At 40.1% G+C, this 21,187-nt stretch overlaps 1 protein-coding gene across 2 annotated transcripts in view; it reads right to left on the bottom strand.

Annotated features, from left to right (window-relative positions):
* Positions 1-433: 433 nt before the first annotated feature.
* Positions 434-21,187, bottom strand: part of PCBD2 (pterin-4 alpha-carbinolamine dehydratase 2) — a 28,286-nt gene continuing 7,532 nt past the window's right edge. For both annotated transcript variants that reach the window (XM_068959295.1, XM_068959296.1), the window contains 2 exons: positions 4,466-4,546; positions 434-2,535 (listed from right to left, as the gene is read on the bottom strand). In XM_068959295.1, coding sequence (XP_068815396.1) covers positions 2,440-2,535; positions 4,466-4,546 — 177 coding nt within the window. In that variant the 3' untranslated portion in view covers positions 434-2,439. The remainder of the gene's footprint in view (positions 2,536-4,465; positions 4,547-21,187) is intronic.

Raw genomic sequence — 21,187 nt, 5'->3', positions numbered from 1 at the left:
AGCAATTTATTCACCGCTATTTTTATTGCATTGTTACTGGCGCTGCACAGCAGTACTCGCAAACGGCACTCGCAGGTCTTTGCAATGCTCCAAAAGTTAACAAGAAGTTGTGTGGCTAAACTAGGACTAAGCTAGAAACTATGCTGAGCTGCACAGCTTCCAAAGTAAGGCTCCTCTTCTCTGTTTTGCCTCTTCACTACTCAGAGCCTCAAAACACCACAGTTGCACAGTGCTATACCATAACTAGACAACGTAGCTCAGAGCTATATTAGTCGGCGGGGATTTTTTTTCCCTCAGAGTATGTAAATAAATATCAATATTCTAAACCAAAGACCTCCCAAGAACTAAATATTATTTATCGTAAATTTATCTTAAAACTAAACAGCTTTGTCACATATGTATAATAACAAAGAAACAAATTACAAAGGAGGAATTTGATTTTATTGGTTTTATTCAAAGCGTTTGCATTATACATCAATTTCTAACAGAGTTTTCACAGTTCATTAGAGACGCTGTCAAAAGCTCAGGCAAAGCTTTGTCCAAGTCCCCATGAGTAACAGAAGATATCGCAGCCTGGTTGGTTGTTTTAGCTTTATTCATTCCTTGCAACAGTGACCATTTTCAACCCACAGCAGGGAAATTCGCTGCGTCAGTGGGGAAAAAGCACTTTTAAGGGAAGAGCATCTGAACATAAAGCCTGAATTGGGTCTCTTTTACACTTTAATTTGGCAACTTAGGTACAGTTACTGGCAATAAACACCAACATCTTTCATATTCATTCCTGTTACCAATTAGTGCATGACAGGACACTTGCTAAGGATTAACAACAAATTATCTTTCTTATTTCATCAACATGAATATTTGCTTGTCAGCTATTGGCATTTTGCATCCCAAATATTTGAGAGACCACACACCTAACACACACACACCAGATACAGATTTTGGCAAAGCTTCACAAGTCACTGTATATCTCATTTCTCAGTAGTTTGTAACTGTGCCTTTGGTGTCATTCTAACTATGCATTTAGGCATTTATAAAGTGTCAATCTTCCGGAAACTACGCACCAGCAATTGCTCGCGAGGCATGACTGTGCATGCTGCGGACAGCTAGCAAAGGGGTTGCAGAGAGAGGGGCCCACCTCTGCAGTCCTCAAGCAGGCTGGATTCTCGCTGCTGGCAGAGGAAACGTGCCTCGGTGAGGATCACAGGATGACAACAAAGACTTTGAAACCACAGAAGAAATTATTTTAAAACTCATTGTTGGGATCTGCAGGTCTTGGAACAACATTTGCAATGAATGATTGTAATTACAAAAAAGAGCGTCCACAGCTTCAGCCCAGCCCAGCCGGAGAATCCCGCTAATGCTGGTTTCTTCACTGCCGGCAGCTCTTGCCAGTGTCACAGGAGCCTGGGGAAGCTACCCTGACCTCTCTTACGGGGATGAGAACGGTACGACAGAAATAACGGCTTGATCTTGCACTGAGCACTCTGACGGACCCAGCAAAGCATATGCTTCATTTAATTACGTGAGCATCAGGAGCTCCCCGGGATTCTTGCATATATGCTGGATCAGAATTACAATTTCCAGCAGCTGTAGGATCCAGCCCTACGCCTCGTCAGAAAGGAAACAATTCTCAAGCACACAGTAGCACTTTCACCTGATTGAGATGCTAGGCCATGGACACCAAAAGGACAGATGGGTTCCAAAGGCCATTAGACAAACACACCGAAGAAACATCTCCTGGAAGTTAACTAAACACGAGGCTGTAGCTGAGCTGCAGACTGCAGGATCTGCCGACTACTTCAAGGAAGCATCAAGCCGCAGACTGCTTGCCTTGTTCTTAGCATCTTCCCTAAGCGCTTGCTACCAGCCATCAGAGACAGGATGGCAACGACATAGTACGGCTGCTGTTCTGTCTTTGAAGTACAGAGACGTACAAACCTAGGAAACGGCTAGGCACGAGGGCACACTCACGTGGCAGCTGCCTTTGCGCTCTCCTCCCGAGGGGGCTGCAGGGTCCGTTACCCACCTGGACTCCTGCGGGCTCGGGGAGCGCTTACAGCTCTGGATGGGGTCCAGTCTTCATTCCAGCTTTTTGTTCTGTGGACAGCGAAGCATGCTCCCGGGTTTGGCTTCGAATATTAAAAATCACTATTTTCATTTCTAGAAAAGGATTGTTCAAAATGAATTTTTTGCTGTTTTAGCTGCCGTATCCTCATGTGAAGCCAGCAACGACAAAGGATAAGCCCAGGCTTATTTAGAGGGGGGTCTCTCAGACTGAGGTAATATTAAAGGCAGACAAGGCTAAGCCATTCTTTTTTTTTAAACAAAGTATCTTGTCCTCTGAGGGACTTTGCCTAAATCGGTTACAATAAACGAATGATTCTATTTAAACACAAAATATTGGTAGCAACGATATTAAAACATTTCACATCTGTATTACACTGAAGCAGCAGCTTTGTCAATAAACTGGGCCAGCTTCACATCTCTTTTGGTCAGTCCACCACAGTCATGAGAAATAAGAGTTATCTGAACCTGTTAAAAAAAGAAAAGAAATGGATAAGAACAGCCATCCTCATCTTTGCCACACAGGCTGATGTAAAATGCGGCACGTCTCTCAAGGGGAGGGCTCTGTAGTGAGCTGGTTTTACAAAAAGCTCTCGGCAAACAGCGAATTGGAGCCTCACTGCTCATGTAAATAGAAAATACTGTAGGTGAGCAGGCTTAACAGAACCCGCAGACGAGAACCCCTTTGCGGAACGAAACAGGCTTTGCGTTCTAGGATTTCATCCAGAAAGAAGTGTCCGACTTAAATAACTCATTCTTTACATTTACCTTGCACATATCAGTTTCACAAAGAATTTGGGCCAACGACTAAATTGTACACAGCAAATTCAGCGGCCCAAGTGTTTTGTTAAAAAGCAGTACCCCAGAGGTGAAAAAATTGCTGAGCTTGTTGCAGATTCATTTCAAAAAGAAAAACACACAGACTGGCACGTTTTGTTCCGAAGCAGCGGCGTGCATCAGTTTGTTTAGACCAACAAAGACGACAAGTTGGGCACTACTTTGTCAAATGTTTGACAGAGATTTGGGGAAAAGGAATGAGAAAGAAAGAGGGAATTCTAAGCCTTCTGGAAAGTAAGGAAAGTCATCAAGAGTAGACACTTAGGCCTTTGCCCAGTCATCACTTAACAAGCCCTGAAATGCGGTGAGTGAAAGGGCTGGTGAGAACAGGTCTGTGTTAGGGAGCTGCAGATACGGCTGGGACACGAACACACGTCCTGCTCTGTCATCCTGGCTTTGGAGGTGGGGGTTCCCAGCAGCAGGAGGGGCAGGCTGCGGCAGGCAACGCTTCTTAAACTGCCACAACACAGCTTGTCTGTCAGAGTCTTAAGCCCGCCATACAGGCTTTGTTGTTTGAAGCTTCCTTAATTGGACCACTCTTATGTCAATTAATCCCATCTTTAAGATCATGCCTACCATTCTGCATCTGCCACAAAACAAACTATGCTGGACAGGCACAACCACGTCATTTGTTCTTTAGTATATTTTTAGTGGGACTGGTATATATTATGCCAAACGCTAAAAGAAATAATTCAGTACAATGCAATGAGAAGCGTAAGAAAATAAAAATAAAGGGAGAGCAATAACTCCCCCATATGCACCCTCATATAGCACCTTTCATTCAAGGGTTGCAGTATACCTTGTAACCCTTGTAAATATGAGACCACCATCAGTTCAGTAATATTATAAACAAATTTTATAAGCTGCTATGTTGAGGCACAGGGGCCCACATTTAAAAAAAAAAAATCAAGTCTAAATTTAGAATTCCAGGCTCTCATTTAGGTACCTACACATCAGTCCAATCTCCTACACCTCCGGGTTCCTAACTTGTTGCACAGAAAGGAATGAGTGAGTGTTTAGTAGTTTCAAAATAGTCATTTATTCAGGTTAAACAAAGAAGGGTTTAAAGAGTTCTATTTTATTTTTAAACCTTGGCCAGAAAGGTTAAGTGATAGGTCCAAACCATGCAGCTGGCAGCAAATAATTGCAGAGAAGAACTTGATTCCTGGTGCCATCTCACCACTGCAAATTTTAGTACTTTGTGGAACATATATATTTTACTCATTGGAAGAACACAGAGTTGGAGCACTCTGGTAGAAAGTCTAACAAAGTTGTGAGAAAGTTCTTAGAAACAGGGAGGAAATAGCTGGAGAGAGGTATGCTGAACAAAAGAAAACTAATACACCAATCCATTCTGTCTACGAGGAGAACGGGGCTATCTTTGCAAAGGTGTTTTGGGGGTTTTTGTTTTGCTTTTAAGAGACACCACCTCTTTACATTTCTCTATTTCTTCCATTGTATATAAGCTAAGAAAAGAAAGGCACAGACAACGTGCCACTCTGACAATGTTTTGGTCTATTTAATTTGCAGTGACTGTAGCTAAAGCTAGCGAACACATTACCTTGCTGTAGACATTAAACCATTCTGGGTGGTGATTCATCTTCTCTGCTTGTAGAGCAACTCGTGTCATAAATCCAAAAGCCTAGGAGATAAAGAGCAAAGGCAAAAATACTCATCCATCTGTTAGGACAACTGACTAATGTTACTCTGGCATTGGATCTGCAAGATTCACTCCAAAATCTCAGAAACTCCTAGAGATGCTCCAGAATACTGGGCCCCATTTTTGTGCGTGCACCAACGGAGCACTTCATCTTCTCGTGCCACCAAAGCATTTCCTGACACCACAGAAATCATCCTCTTCAGATCCTGGTAAGCCATTCTGTTAAATGTTTCTTACTCAGGGATTCAAAGTCACTGCATGGGAGCAATGATTTTACCTTTGGCATCCAACAGGTATTTTAAACATCCATCTCAATGCTTCTCATCCCCTGCGCCCTTGCTAACCTGTCATTTCTAATTAAGCATCATGTCATAGTGTTCTTATTAGACAGATACCAGAAATATATCCTTTCAGGCAATTACTTTGCTATTTATTTTACTGGGGGGAGAAAGGCAGCAGGTGGGCTTACCTCTCTGCTTTATGACAACATATTTTACCTTAAATGGTTAAAATAGATTTCCCAAACCTCTGCCCTTATATTCTGCACTGCACATTTCCCCAGGATGCAGTTTTTTTTCACAGGCTCAAGAAGAAAATAATAGGAGGTTCTCGGCAAACGCTTAGAGTAAATCACTACACTACAAAGAAAATTAGAACATCCATGCAAATCAAGAATGCAATTACACAATGGGGCCCAAAGAGCCTCAGTGCATGAGCAGAACACCTTTAAGTCAATGGGCTTTGCTCATACTGTGCTCCAACCATCAGGGTTCGGGACCTAAATTAACACGCAAAGCAAAAGGCACATCCATCTCCACGGTCTGGTTCATATTACTATACAACCTCAGCAAAAACCTACCTGATTTAGGTAGTTTTGTAGTGCTAATTTATTGAGAAGAATGTGTATAGCCCACATTCCACCAAGTGATGGCCATTTCAAACAAACACGTGGTCAACGAATAACATATAATGGTTGATAATAGTTTCAGTCTTTTTTCCCCTCACAAATTACAAAAACCTTTAAGAAAAAAAGAATCAGTGCCTGGATGAAGTATGACTTTGTTAGTCGCTTTGCCAGTCAAATGAATGCAAACGTTATAATCAGAGAAAATCATTCCAATGAGGTTTGTCATTTGGAAATCACCAAACTGTCAGCAATTAAAAAGCTTTTTTCTTTGACCCAAGAGCATTCCAAAATTTGGGAAGTCTAACTTCCCTTGAAGCTCGTTTGGTTTAATTTTACTTGGAGTGAACAATTACGGTTAAAAAATTTCAAATGTTTCAACAACGTGCTTTGAAGCAGAATGCAGTACGTTGTGCATTAGACATTAGTAAAAAGTTGGAACACATACGCATTAATAGCTCTGAAACATATTTTATTTAAAGGCTTTTAAGAGTTCCCACTGGCTTAACTGGGGTGTTATTTCCAACATAGCAACTTATATACAGAACTGTCCCCAAAAGTTTGGAACAGTCAGCAACACATCTGCAATTGGATGGCTTTTGTAGAAACCGCAACAGAAAAACAAGATCAAATTTATGAAAAACCCTCCCAAGTTCATGCATGCACTACCAATGTCTATCGGTCAGAGTAACTCACCCACATATGTACACATGCAGCTTATATTACACATGCATGCTTAATTTATTGCATTGACATAATCGGTTGCTCTACCCTCAGACGGCAGGAAGACAGAGCAGACTACTCTGCAAACAAACTAGCCTGTGAGACTAGTCTGTTCTGGAGCTCTTCCTTCCCACTGTTTGACAACGAAGCCTCACCAGTTAGCACACCACCACGCTAATCTATTCTCTCATTCCCCCACAGTCAGTAAAAACGGACACTCATCTTAAAACTGTAACTGCTGCTGAAGAGCACTGAACATGGGGCTGTCCGTATCATGAAAAGGAATTTATTTCAGAACAGAGGACCCTCCCCAGGACAGGTTCTGCTGCTTGTTCCTCAGACTCCAACCTTGGAAACAAGGGCTGGAGTGCTCCAGCTGACTACAACTGCCCCAACCAGAGCAGTCCGACATTTATAGGAAAGGATGAAAGCATGCACATGTGATACATACATATTGCCCTGCTTTACGCGGAGCAATTCTTTCTCTTTGCAAATTACTCAAAGCAACTTACCTTTTGTATTTATTTTACTTATATATAGAAACTAGCAGTCTCCCACTAAGAAAATTAGCTACAGTTCTGCTGAGCAATTTCACTAGTGCAATCTCCATTAAGGTCCTAAATACTTCCTTTGCCAATTAAATGAATTAGAACGCTATTGTTTATGAATCACCTTTATATTTGTAGAGCCATAACCTTTCTTTTAGAAAATACAATTGGCTCTGGAAGGAAAAGATATTTAGGTTTGATTAGATATGAAAACACTATTATATAAAATCAGTTTGGACATTTCTTCACGTCTTGAAACTTGATCGGTAATTTGGTCTAATTGGTGATCAAGGAAACTATCTTGTGATCAATTAAAGTAATTACCACATTCCGGCAACACAACCAACCTTAATTTGAGTAGGAGTCTGCACTTCTTCAAGTTAAATTAAAAATAATGAAAATTATTAAACAGTCTGCAGTGCAAGATCATTGTCAAGATTGCATTGGTGGGTAGTGTTTATCAGACCATCACACATTTCTTGATGAAAGCGGGACAAGTATTTTACTTATGACAGTAAGATGCAACACAACCTCGACCTTAACTATATTAACAACAGAGTTCTATAGCCCCTTGGCTACTAAAGGGAACTTTTTCAGATCTTAACTTGAAAAACAGGGCAGAACGAAGAGATTCATGTGTTTCCCAGAAGCCATAAAGAAGTGTTCAAAGATACTTTGGTGCATTAAATACTGTGAAGTATTCTGATATTTCAGTAACGGGCATATTAAGTAAATATTTTCAACCTAACCCATCCGGTACATTTTGGTTATTCGGGCTAAAACAACATCCATACATGTAGGTCACTTTAAATAAGTTCATCACGCACCCAAGTCACAGAGGACAGCAGAAGCCCTAGTATCAAACTGGGCAACAGCAGTAGAAGTAGTGAGCAAAGCAATCCTGAACAGATAAGGAGATATTTTGGATGTGCTAGCAGGTCTTCCTCCTTCACGCCTTTTAAGACTATGAAAGAAGGAACTTCAGAACTGCTGGTGTTTTTGCAGTTGTACCACCACTTCTAAAATGGTTTTTAAATACTACCAGTCATAGCGTGCCTCCACAAGATACAAATAAGAACTACTCTTGGAAGAATAACTTATACTAAGAACGTGAAAAAACGGTTTTAAAAAAATTCAGCCGTCATATTTTGCTCAAATAGTGTTTTGGGACTGGCTAAACTGCTTTTTAAAGTGACAAAATATGCTACCAAAAATAAGGCTTAATGCAACTTGTGTTTCTTGAAAATGGGAAAAACAGAAGTGGGAGGAAGGATGAAATTCCATCCACCACTTCGCAGCATTTAACACCTTTGGGAGACTCGCAGGATCCCTGGGCAAACTGCTATTATTTTTCCTTTCACACTTCTTAAGCAAGGAATCAATTCATCTTGATACTTTTTAAACATGCTGCTTTTGTACAACGCTTGCCAACATTATCTTGATGAGTTACACATCAAAGCAACACAGGTCGATATGTCATGCTAATATATCACCGAGCAGCGAGTCCCCAGTGATAGATTACCACAGTGCATCTCCAGAACAAAGCAGCTGACAATACTTTACTCAAAACATGGAGATGTTCAAGAAAAACAGCTGAGAGGCTCAACAATATAACCATACAAACTTTTTATTTGTTTGTTTTAAAACGTGTAAGTTTTGAAGACAGTACCCAGGCCTCTTCAGTCCGTCAGACACTCGGCCAAGGAAACCATATGCTAATCACAAGTACATTAAGGTTTCTGCCTCCCATCTGTCATTATAATGCTGGAGGCAGCATTAACCTTGACCTTCTGCAATGTAAGGGCTACCTGTCTTCCCTCCCACACCCATCAGTGCTACGTTTATATCGTTTATCGGTGGGAAATGCATAAATAACACAGGTTATAGTGCCATTGCCACATATGAGAATAGAGAACTATGTTTAGCACATTTGTTTTCCATTCACCCAAGTAAAAATTATCATTGCTCGCTGTATATAGCATGCGTCCGCTTGGTTCCTCAAGCGGTTTGAACACTTATCACAAAAATAAACTCAAATCGTTAAGGGTCAGAGCCAAGCTGTAGAAGCTTTCACACATCTAGCTTACATTACTACCTAACAGGGAGCTATGGGTCAGCAGATAAAGGGGAAAACTCTTTAATGCCAAGCTATATTAAAGTATGCTTTGTAAGTCCCTAGGGTTTAACTTAATCTCATGACATTTTCTGCTGTGCTCACAAGAAAAAAAAAATAGAGCATTTGTTTTTTCTTTTCAATTGTATGAACTCCATTAAAAAAAGAGTTCTGCCTTACAAAAATGCAAAATCGTCTTATAACTTCACACTATTAACTTGAAAGCGACAACGTGGTTAAAACACAAAAAAGAGGAATCCAATTAATATTTATAGAAAGGTGAGAGCAACAGACAAGGACAGGTATTCATTCTTAAAATTATGTGGCCATTTTAGGATTCTCCTCTGTTGGTGTCATCGGTCTATCTGAATATTCTCCAGGGAAATTGAATCCATGTGGCGTTAGGCATTGGGTCCCCCCTCCCTTTTTTTTTGGCCCTGTCTGGATTTATATATGACATAAAGCAGGAGAAAGCTTTACTGTTGCTCTTCCCCCTTTTAATATCATTCCAAGAATACTAGGACAATCCTCCTTAAGAATGCAACTAAATCATGCCCTAACAACTCCCGATCATCCAACCCCCTTCTGTGACCTTCCTCTGCTGCAGACTGTCTTGAGGAACCCTACCTCTGTCCCTCGCCTGCCTTGCCTGGAGCTTAGGGTAACTCGCGGTCCGACAGAACCGGGTCCCCCATCGCTCCGGTGCGAGAGACAGCAAGTCACGGGCACTCTAACCTCTTTGAAGATCACGGCCAAGTCTCTGATCTAGCAACAACAGCACACTGACAACAGAGGAAGGACAGTGACCTAAGGCCTTACACACTTTTAACAACTCATTTGCCACTGAAGCAGGCTAACACATTTTGCCCAAGTTTCCCTATTACCTCCATTTCACTCCCGGGCCCAAGAAACAATGCTGCACAGTCTGCACGTGGACCACAAGCAGGGCCTGGACATGAAAAACTCCTGGCAAATCCAAGGCGTGATTTTTTTTTTTCTCCTCTTCAATAATATCTTGCTGCTCAAACTAAATACATCCAACGCTCCCATTCTCCAAGCCTTGCTCAGGCTTTGGGAAAACACAACTCATAACTCTGAAAGACGCAAATCATGGGAAAGGATGGAAGCAGAATACTACAGACATACAGGCATGCACCAAGATGCCAGGTCTGTCTTCAAAAAGGAACGTGGAGCTGTAAAAAAAAAAAACAAGAACAAAAAATAAAAAACCCCTACAACTCCAAACTTAAATGTCTATCTTCTGAATTTACAACAACCTTTTAGAAATCCATTGCCGACTGCTCACATCCCCCATACGTATTATTTATACGTATATAAATAATTACAATTATTTATAACAAAGTGAAATGTTACTTTGCTCTTAAAAACCAAGTTACCTATTTATATTCATATTACAGCTGAAAACTCCATACTCCAAGCTATACGTTAGCTCTGCCACAGTATGTGAAAACCTTTACACTATGTTCCACAAAGAAGGCTGTTTCTGTCTTGCAACACTTGTTTACAATTATGTCAGTGAAGAAACTAGCTCGCCAGCTCTATATCAAACATTTTTGACAGCACAAGCACAAACACCGATCTATTCTAAGTAGTTTGCCACTTTATGTAATCTTGGAAAAGGCATTCTTGCCTTTGATTCTGAACATGTTTATACTTCATACATTATGCAAATAGTTTTTATATATTAAGAAATAATGCAAGCAAAGCTCAAGTTAAATTAAATTCTTCAACAATAACCTTGCCAAAGCACTGATTTTCCTATAAAAAAAATTATTCCAATTTGTTGATCTTACATTGGATGAAACATACTGTAACAATCTTCATAATTTATGTCCTGTTGGGACACTATGATTTAAAGTAACATAATACAGACCAGCATCACTGCTAATCTAAACCACCTGACCAGATAAACAACAGCTTCCCCTTCTCTCTTCATTGAGGGTATTTCTGTTTATTGTCATATGATTTACCAATTTTAAGAACATGAAGAATAAATGGAGGCAAACAGAGCCGGAGCTCTGAGGCATGGCCTTTCTTAAACCGGGGAGCGTTCTCACACAGGTACCGGTACAATGTCAAGAGCGGCAGGAGATGACAGAAGGCAATTTCAAGAATTCTGTCCTCCGGAAAAAGCCGAAGCTGCTCAGAGCGAAGACAAGTTTACATTCACTCAGTGCAATCTAGACCAGGTGCAGCCCTAGCAGCTCTATGGTTCTGATGTTACTAAAGATGCAGTTCTCCAAAATAAGTTTGAGTCAAGGCTTTCTCTTCCAAATTCAGCAGAGATCTAAACCATGACATAGGTTTAGCACAAAACAGGTGCAAGCAGAGTTTGCCCCATCCAAGACTCAACAGGTCTGAAACAAGTACAAATTTTCCTCTTAAGCCCAAGGAACATGGAGAATCAATGCAAGGAAAGCAACTAACGTAGTAAGGTAGAAAGCACTGACCTGCTCTTAAACCTTTCTTCCTTGCTTTGCTTTAATCTTCCCGTCACATTCACTCATGTGTGAAATATACTCACGTGCAATCTGCATGACAAATCTCACCTTTATCTTTTCTAACCCTGCTTACGTCAGTATTTTCATAATTGCTGAATTTGGACCTATTTTTCTCTTACTGGTGATAATATGATACAACATGTTACATCTTTTACCTTCTTCCTTCCCATTTTTACTTTTCCAGCAGCCTCAGTGTTATCTTAGGATCATTTTTCCTATTCTCATTTTTATTACAATAAGTGATTGCACCTGGATTTCATGAACAGAAAGCAGATAATATGCACAGTGATCCAATGAACAGATTTCATGTCCAGTTTAATCATCTGTACCACCAAAAAGATTTATAAGCTGGATTGAATGAAGTAAGACAACACAGAGATGTCATAAACCGGCACAAAAACTTCTTCCTGCTAGTGATGAAAATTTCAAACTATCTAGACTCCACTGGCCCAGTACAGCCTTATTAAAAGATATATTCATTTGCTTATAGGCACATAAAAATAATCATTGTTGCCCGTAAAGACTTATTTAAAATAAGGAAAGGTCCTAAATTTAAAGTTGCAGCTAAACGTGGAACAAGGTCCCAAGTGCCCATAACAATGGCACCTCCGTTAGCGAGCCATCAGCTTTGGAGGGGGCTGCAGCACCCACAAGCTCATCACAGAGATGCTTTCCACCAAGCATACCCATCCTGACCTTGCTGGCTTTTAGCTGTAGTCCTGACACTGACCGCTGAGCTTTGTGCCTTATGTAGTGCCCAATAATACTGAATACTTCATATCAGATGTCAGCTGGTTCAAAGGCAACAGACTTAGGACGGGGGGAACAAAAGCAAAGACTTAGCAGTATTTCCATAGCTCGCTGCTAAATGAATTATTCTGCAGCAGCTTCAGTAACAAACCTAAGGAGGCCAAAATCATGCATAATTACAAGGATTTGCACAGACGGTATTTGTGATATATCAACTTTTTAGAAAAACATTTGAAAAAAAAATTTTTTTTTTTTTTACCTTCATGCTCTAGGTAAATGCAGTCTTATAAATATTATTTATTCAAAAATTAGGTTCAATCAGATTTTTAAATATCCATATCCAGCTTTATCAAGCTACACTTGCCCTTTTCCTTAGTGGTACTCTTACTGACTCAACGTAGGAAAAAGGCAGAAAATAATCACAGGTTTCTGAACCGAACTAGGACACAGAAGAAATCCTCCAGCCACATAGTCTGCTAAATATTGCTTCCATCCACCTCCCAAGTCATTTTCGTGTGCTTTGTGCTCAGAAATGGAATATAAAGGTTGCACTTAGGAGGTTTACACCAAATAAAATGACTATTTAAAAGAAACATGACTTTTTTAAATGAGCTTTTTTCACCCTACCTAAAAACATTAAATAATACAATGAAGTCCCCATTAACTGAGCACCTGTTAAAGCAATCAGTCACTTAAAATAATAAACTCTCTTGGCCATGCAACTGAAAGAACAATGATAATTTCACTTGTTAAAATAAATGTTTGGTCCAGCAAATCAAAACTCTGGCTGTACTGTAATAAAGCCCTCAAACAAAACACTATAAAAATAAACTAGTAATAAGATGCAGTTAGTCCTCATTCTAACCTTTTGAATTCATGCACCTGAATCCTCTGTTAAGTCACTCTACTCACCTACATGCTTCATATTGCACAAATATTCTGCCCCTTGGATGTTAAAACATGCTGGATCACACAGTTCCAGCCCACAGTATAAAGCTATTTGAAATTGGACCAAACGAGAATTAATTTAAGTGAATGCTTAACTTCAAAAATGTGCTCAAATCCTCTGACTTTTATAGAGCTCAGGTGCTTTCTTGAATAGAAAGCTTTTCTGAATTGGTCCCGAAGAAGAGGGAAGTTCATTATCCCATTACACCACATCTTGGATGGAACCGACTTGGCCATAGCAGAAATACTGCTATTTTTCCAGTGCTCCTTTTTCACTTGTACTCAAAGGAATGATTTCATTCTGTAGACATGAAAATGAAGTTCACATGCCATGCATGTTGTTGATAACATAAGGAGCACTCGGACAAAATTCTCCTTGGTCTTTTGGCCAAGATTACACATACCACCCGTTTAATATCCAAAATATTCTCTGCTGAGTATCCAAGGGCAATCGTATCCTGCCTCTGATAATCCTTTAAATCTCTGCCATTTATGATCCTAAGAAAACATCAAAGAGTGATAAGAAAGCCATTGCTTTATGACGGATTAAGAGAAGAAGCAGCTGGTCTCATGATCATTTCATCTTTGGCTATCCTCTTACCACTCCACTGTGAGTTGTTTTGTTTTGGTTTGGTTTTTTACAGACAGATACATCACCAGGTCAACAATCCAAACATGTGACAAAGGAATCACTGAAGATGGAGGTGTGAGGAATTCAGCGAGGTGCTCTAATCGCCTCTTGGCCAAGCCAGAGCCGAAAAAAGAGCTAAAGCTATAAAATAAAGTGATCTGAGCAACACGTACTGCAGATCCAGGCAGGGAATCATCTCACTCAACTGAGCTGCTGAAAACATCCTACCATAGTGTCAGAATGAGTCCTGAGAAGGTTTGTATAACCTTTTCGGTAGCTGTAGATTATATGCGGATGCAGTAGACTCAGCAGGAGTTTCACCTGGGCCAGCGCAGGCTGGCTTATATTTTACATTGAGCTAAAAAAAGACGCTATTTGAATTCTAAAGACAAAACGCAGATCCTGTGAAAGAGGAGTAGCAGAGAGAGAATATCATCTCAGACAACACGTTTCTCTTTGGGACATTCTTCAAACCCTGATCAGTTGGGTAGCTTGCCTCTTTTATAATGTCCAACGTTCTTTATGCAACAAAACATATGCAGCCTGCACGAATTTCATAGGCTTGTGCTTCATTTCCTGTATTTAATATTTGGAGCAATGGCTGAAGCAAGTATTGGAGAAATGGACAAAGGGAGCCACATTAAAATACGTCATTAAAAATACTGGTTCACTTTATCACTAACGATTTAGATAGAAGTGCACAACGTACACTCAACATTTTAAATTGTCTTCAAAATCCTTCCGTGTGCTCTAAGCACAGGCCTCTAAGCGACAGAGTACACGCGACATGGAATATTTTGAAAAGTTCTAGGGTTTTTGTTTGTTTACCAAGATATAAAAGTTTCTCTGGGTAACCCACACCGTTTTATACATGGGGCCTACCGAAATGGATAGATGGGTTCACATAAGCAGATAAATACTAATTCTTAGTCCTCCGACCAATGTCAAATTTCCTTTAGAAATTCAAATGAGCACACCCTGAAATAAGGGAAACCCTTTGTACACCTCTGGAGTTTTATTAGATTAGGCATTAAAAGAAGCATGCGTACACACAACAACCCGAGCTTGTAAAGCTAACAGTATTTTTGCTCGCTAAAACCACCCACTCCTCGTATCATGGCACAAAGATGCTTCTAACAAGGCACATCTTGCTAATACACAAGCACGTGTTTAACTCTTATTCTCACTGCAGCACAAGGAAAAATCACAGTCGAGCATGAAACGAATCAGGACCTTCCCCTCTGCACCGAGGAATATAAAACATTTTCCTATAAAGCACCCTTAGCAATAAATAAGCAAACCAGCAAGGTGCTGACTCAGCACTAACAAACCCAGGCCCCGCGTTAGCACGCTGGCTCCTGACCGAACAACACGTCCTTCACCAAAAGCTTCATGCAAATCCCTCAAAGACATCACAGGCAACTTTGTGCTTCTCACAACGTAAGCAACTTTTCATCCGAGCCCAACAAAACTAAAGGAAGAGAACGGCCAACGGAGAGAAGGGGAGGTGGCGAAAGGGAAGTTCTCCCCCCAAAAAACCTATTTGGAGCTGGTTTACAGCTCTATGAAAGACAAATGAAAAATTATACTCACATCACACTGATAAACTGTGGGTCTGCCAGTGGCTTTTCAGAGCAGATGTAACATTTTAGCAAATGTGATTGTTTGTGAAAGAAATAATTCTGATCAAAAACGAAATTGCAGCCAGCACAAGCGCTGCACTTTGTCACTCTAATCCATCCTGACAGGAAGCAGTAAGTGGAGATTCCTACTGTGAAAGGAGCAGATGTGAAAGGTCACCGTTGGCCTGGAACTTCAAAACCGTTAACGTGTAAAACAGTGTGCATTAAAGCCTGCAACAGCTAACCGCTGGATTAACGGATGTCCGCTAAGTGGGTTTGATGTGCTTTTGGCAAGTAATGGTTAATTTTTAAATAGGTGCATTGTTATTTTATTTTATTTTATTCTAGCAGCCAGAGTCCATTTTTAATTACAATTGCAGAGGATAATATCCCAAAGCATGTTTTTCCTTCTCGCTTTTTTGGAGGGGGACAACTAGAAAGTGAGAACTGCTGGTGTTCTTTACAGTTTTAAAACGTAGGCAGGCACTATTCCAAAAGCAAGGGGATGCAAAAGGTTAAACATAGCCAAGCTGGAGAGATGTGCTATTTGCATTTAAATCAGAGTCCTTCCAGCACCTCCACACAAATAAATTTTAAGGCATAAAGTTGTAAGGCATGAGGTTTCCTGAACTGAAAAGGTAAGAGAAATTGTTCTGAGTGACCATCTTGAGAAAAGGCAACGTAAATCTTATTTGCATTTTCCCAAATGAAGCGGTCCAGCTGAATTCAAAACCATTACCACATTTGCCAAAGTTAGTTTAACAAAGAAAGCGTCCAAACTTTAGTTAAAAATCAGTTGACCTGCTCATGTTTGCTCTATTTTAGTACGTCTGTGTGGCTGATATATAGTTTGTCCAGTTTAATTCAAACAGAGTGAATAATCATTATAAAGTCATTTGTGCATTACGTATAGCTGAAAAAAGGAGAAACATTTCTTCTCTCCAAATCTACAAGAATGCTTGTGAAATCCAAAAGGCATTGACAAATAATTTATTTTTATTCAGATTAATGCATGAAATAAGCATAAGGAAAATGCTGTAATATTTTTTACTTAAGTGATAATAAATCCATCTTTTAAGGAGAGCATTTGTATCAGAGCCAACTGGAGAGCAGCCCAAAGATCAGTTGGACAGCCTTAAGAGCAGTGGCCTGCTTAAATCTAAAAACAACAGGTCTACTCAGTGTGGCATACCCAGCAATTGGAGATGCAGTTTCCCCCACAAATTACAAAAAAGCAAATGGCTTACTTTGAGGAGAAACAGGGCTGAGTTCACCAATAAAATTACTCTTCCTAAGCACAGAGAAGTCATAACAAAAATTAAACTGATGCAAGCACAACTGCTAAGACACCTAGGAAGTGGCATCTTGGATTTTACCTCTACTTCGTATTTCAATTACAGCTGCAAGGTCAAAATTCTTAACATTTACTAATCAAGTAGTAAAGGGCGTTTTTAGGGTGGGGGGAGGGAAGACAAGAGTCAGAGGGAAGAGTTAACATTGTTTTACTTTTATCTAAAAAAAATAAAATTGACCAACAAACCAATCCCTAAAGAAAGGGAAGTACACAAGCCCACCCCGAGTCTTCAACTTAAAAGGATTCTATTTAAATACCATTAACGTTGTGATACTTCTAATAATCCCGACAGCCTGACAATGGTGGTACCACAATGACGACATTGTAATGGTGACCCTGACACTGTAATGGCATTGTCACAGACTGGACTCCACTGCGCTATGATCCACTGCGCACAGACCCTAGCCAAAGAGGTGACAGGAGACTAGACAGTAGGAAGAGGAGCAATCGCAACTTGCCACCTGCCTAACTTGTATCCGGTAGAAGTTGCTCATGTGCATCATAATAGCCAAGCTTTAAGGAAGGAATTGGAGGATAAAGCAACGGTTCCCTAGGACTGCAGAAGCATCCAACAAAGAAATATCTGATTAAAAGAGGCATAAGTGGCATAATGTGAAAATGAGGCAGGGTTCAGAGTAATATAGCTACCCAGATATATGAGGAAAGGCTAAATTGTGAAGGACTTGAAAAGACAGGGCCGCTGATGTGCTAAGGCACCTACCTTTAAAACAGGAAAAACGTTGGCAAACCTAAAACATCAGATTGAAAACGTTCTGCAGCACAGACTGACTTCACGTGTGTTCTCGTACCCCGCCAGCCGTGCTGGCCATGAGAAGGAAATAAATCCAGTACTTCCCAGCTCCAAGGACTTAATTTCTGCCTAGATGCGAACAGATTAAATATTTCCATCACAACAGACTATCTATAACTTTAGAGTATTTCTCATCAGGAGAAAAACCGCCGGTTGCCAGTTAACTGGAATTATTATTGGAAACAGGCTATGTTGACCTGGCCACTACCGTCATCTCCTTCTCTTTTAAGGCCAAGGAAGAAGAATCTTAAGCTTTCAAATCGAACGCTCTCCCAAGGACCTTCATTTAGCTTCCTGCACGCTTTGAGCTCTCCAGCCTCGCAGAGCCGGTGCCATGCAGGGACGTGGGGAGGTAGAAGGGGTCCAGGTCCCGCAGCTGGAACTTGACCCACTGACCTCCTGACTCAGAGGCAAGAGTGTTATTTACTAAGTCAATCACAAGTATAAACTCGAGGAAGGTGTGATCATCTAGGAATAATATATTTTTACTATGCTAAGTTCTGGGCCAGTTGAGCCAGTTCATTCGCTCTGGTTTAGCCTGCGAGTTAACCTTTGCGAGTCCCGAAAATTTCACTATCAGTTTCTAATAAAGGAAAACGTCAACAGGCAGATAGGCCAGAAATTCATTATTTTCAGATACAAAGATTTTCTCAACTCTGTAAATCCACTCGTAAATAATTCTGATTTATTGTAAATCAGTTATTGTATTCATAAACGCAGGGAAGTTAGTGAACAACATAACTACCAAAAGAAATACTTTCATAACTTTGCAGGTGCACAAATCATAGCATATGGGAGAGGACTCAAAGGATAATGGAAAATGAAGCAGTTTAGGAAAGACTATATGAAAAACAGCACCTACCTAGATGGATAAAAAAAAAAAAATCAATTCTTTTCATTCAACAGGTAATCTAATGCAAAATTCTAAAAGAGGGAGCAAGCAGTCAAACATTACATTAAAAATACCAAACCCCCCCCCCCCAAACAAATGAAAACGGGTTTGTCTTTTGGTTAGCATAACTGACAATAACGGACTCATGTTGTTCACTCGTTGAGGTTAAACAAAACTGACATAAGCTACACCTGAAACCAATCAGTACCGAGGCTTTGAGAAGATTCACACGCGAGGACTAAATTTGTCACAAATGGGTTGGTTTCCGATCCTAATGTAGCCAACTTGCTTTATTCTGACCTCCATTTAACAAATCAACTTAATGGGCACTGGGAGTGCTATAAAACTTAACAATGGAGTGATTTTAACTTTTAAAATATAGTTATGAAGCAAAATGTTGGAGAGCTCCTTCAATACTGGAAATCAAATTAAATCTAGACATTTTTTAACAGTCTTGACAGATATAATCCTAGTTACCATGTAAATTTATGGTAAGCTGCTGTGATATTAGCCACAGGTGCTACTTTTAATATATGGCCCGCATCTGGCTGGGAATAAAATTTCTCAGAGGACTGAAAATGACCTCACTATCAGACAATGGAGAAGAAAAAAAAACAAGACCACTGTGGCATATAAAAAGCTGGAGATGTGGTCCACAACTGAATATTTTAAATAAAATTCATTTTAACTCTGCAGATTGTAGGTTAAAGGATATTATGTTTTCAATACGTAAAAGGCGTAGACATATTTCAGCCAAACAGCCAAAAGATTAAGTACATAAAACAGCAATGAAATTCACTGCCTACGCATATAAAAACAAATTTTCCAATCTTTGATCAACACAGAAGACAAAGCAATGTGCCGGGACTCAGAAAAGGAAGTATCGACACAGATTACATTCAGACACGCTCAGCATTATTGTACAGTAAGTTAAACTAAGCTAAAGTGATTGGAGCAACCAGCACAGCACTAACTCATTAAGAGTGTGCCCCCGCTATTCCAGCTCCACAGGGTAAACGTGATGAATGGTCCTGAAGAGCTTCACAAAGCAAAGGTACCTAAAGAAAAGGACCCATGCCAAGGGATTTTCACCAAGTAAGATGATTAAAACAAAGAAAGAATTTCATTGCATATCCTACTGAATTAGTTTGGATATATAACCGTATTAGAACCATGATATATAACCCCAAAAAATTTAAAGGGACAAAACTGAGCATGTCTTCCTACAGCTAAAGGAAAATAGCTGGCGTTTCAATGAGAGGAAACAAAAAAAAAAGGCATCTACTACCCTTTATAGTAATGTGTTCTGTGAGCGTTTACTCTAGATTTTATTCTGGATTTCAAGCAAGACAGCTAGCAAATAGGAAGGGAAATGCGAAGTGAGAATAATTACTTAGTTAACAGTTCTCGAGCTCTTGCCCGTCTCTTAAATACGTTCTCAGAAAACCAAGGTTCCACACTTCCAACAAAACCCGTGTGCTTCTACTCCCACTACACAAAGTCCTCCAAAGAGTTTCCTTACTGTCATCTCTGCTCATCCTCATCTTTTACCATCTGTGTCACCAAAACAGAAAATGTATTTAAAATAACTTTTAAAATTTTTTAAGCACTTCATTTCCTGTCATTTTCTAATATGACATTAGAGGTCTTATACACTTAGGCAAATACTTTCCTTTTTTGGAAATAGGCTACATGAAGTTATAAAAGCCTTCATTTTAAAATTATCCTACACAAGAAAGCAGCTCTAAATACTGAACCTGACCATCAGCAAACATGCCCACCTTTGTAATTTGTAACTGCATTTTCTACTTTTGCATGATTACCTAAGGAAACGCAGTCACACAGGCAGTTGCCCCCTAAACCCTCCGGTCAAATCCAACCAAATTTGACAAGAAACACGGACGCTTCAAAGCTACGATGTTCCTGCAAATTTGGTGTAAATTAGCAGTTGGATAGAGAAGGACTCAAACTGAGGGCTCAATGCTGCTCTTCTTTGTTGGTCTGTAAGCAAACCAGCCAGCATATATGGTGCCTGGTGCCTGCTCCTGCCCAGCCCAGGCAAACGAGGAAGCTGGAGGAACAGCATGAGGAAGAGATGGAGGTATCTGAGTAAAGGCAAAGAGAGACAGGGGGAATAAATCCCTAGAAACTCAAGTTTCATTTGTCAGACTCCCAGGGGAGTTTTCTGCATTACTACTTCTTTCTCCTCAGTTGTTAGGTCTGTCCACACAACCCATGCAAGAAACTACAAAGACAGGTGAGAAAAAAAATAGATTGGCCCCGTGCACAGTGATTAAACCAACTGAATTTTTGAATTAACTGTAAGCACTATTTGTGAGAACAGGCAGGCAAAGTGCTTTTAGCAGAAATTCTGTATTTTAAGCTAAGTCTGTCCCCTTTGCATGATCACTCCCCTCCTGAAGTTTAGTGAGCTGCAATACTGAGAAAACTCCAGGAAATTCCTGCGATATAGGTCAGGATATCAATTCTACCCTTCCTAGATTACTGATTTTCAAACATTTGTCCAATGTGCAGTTTCTTTTCTGAATCTCAGAACTATAATTAGTAAAACTTATTGGTAAAGTCTGAAAGTGCCAACTATACTTCTGTCATCATTCTGAATTTAGCTTTGGCAGACTGGAAACAAAACTGCTTGCTCTATAGCTGGAAGATAACCAGTTTGTTTCAGTTGCACAGAAACAGTAATTAACAGGCTTTAAAACATGCCCTTTTGGTGATACAAAGTTGCCTGAAAGCCTCGATAACTTCTGTCTTCTTCCAGTCTCCCCCAACAGTTCTCCACAG

This window comes from Struthio camelus, chromosome 13 (assembly GCF_040807025.1).
Source record: "Struthio camelus isolate bStrCam1 chromosome 13, bStrCam1.hap1, whole genome shotgun sequence".
Taxonomy (NCBI): Eukaryota; Metazoa; Chordata; class Aves; order Struthioniformes; family Struthionidae; genus Struthio; species Struthio camelus.
This window is presented reverse-complemented; position numbering and strand designations above follow the sequence as displayed.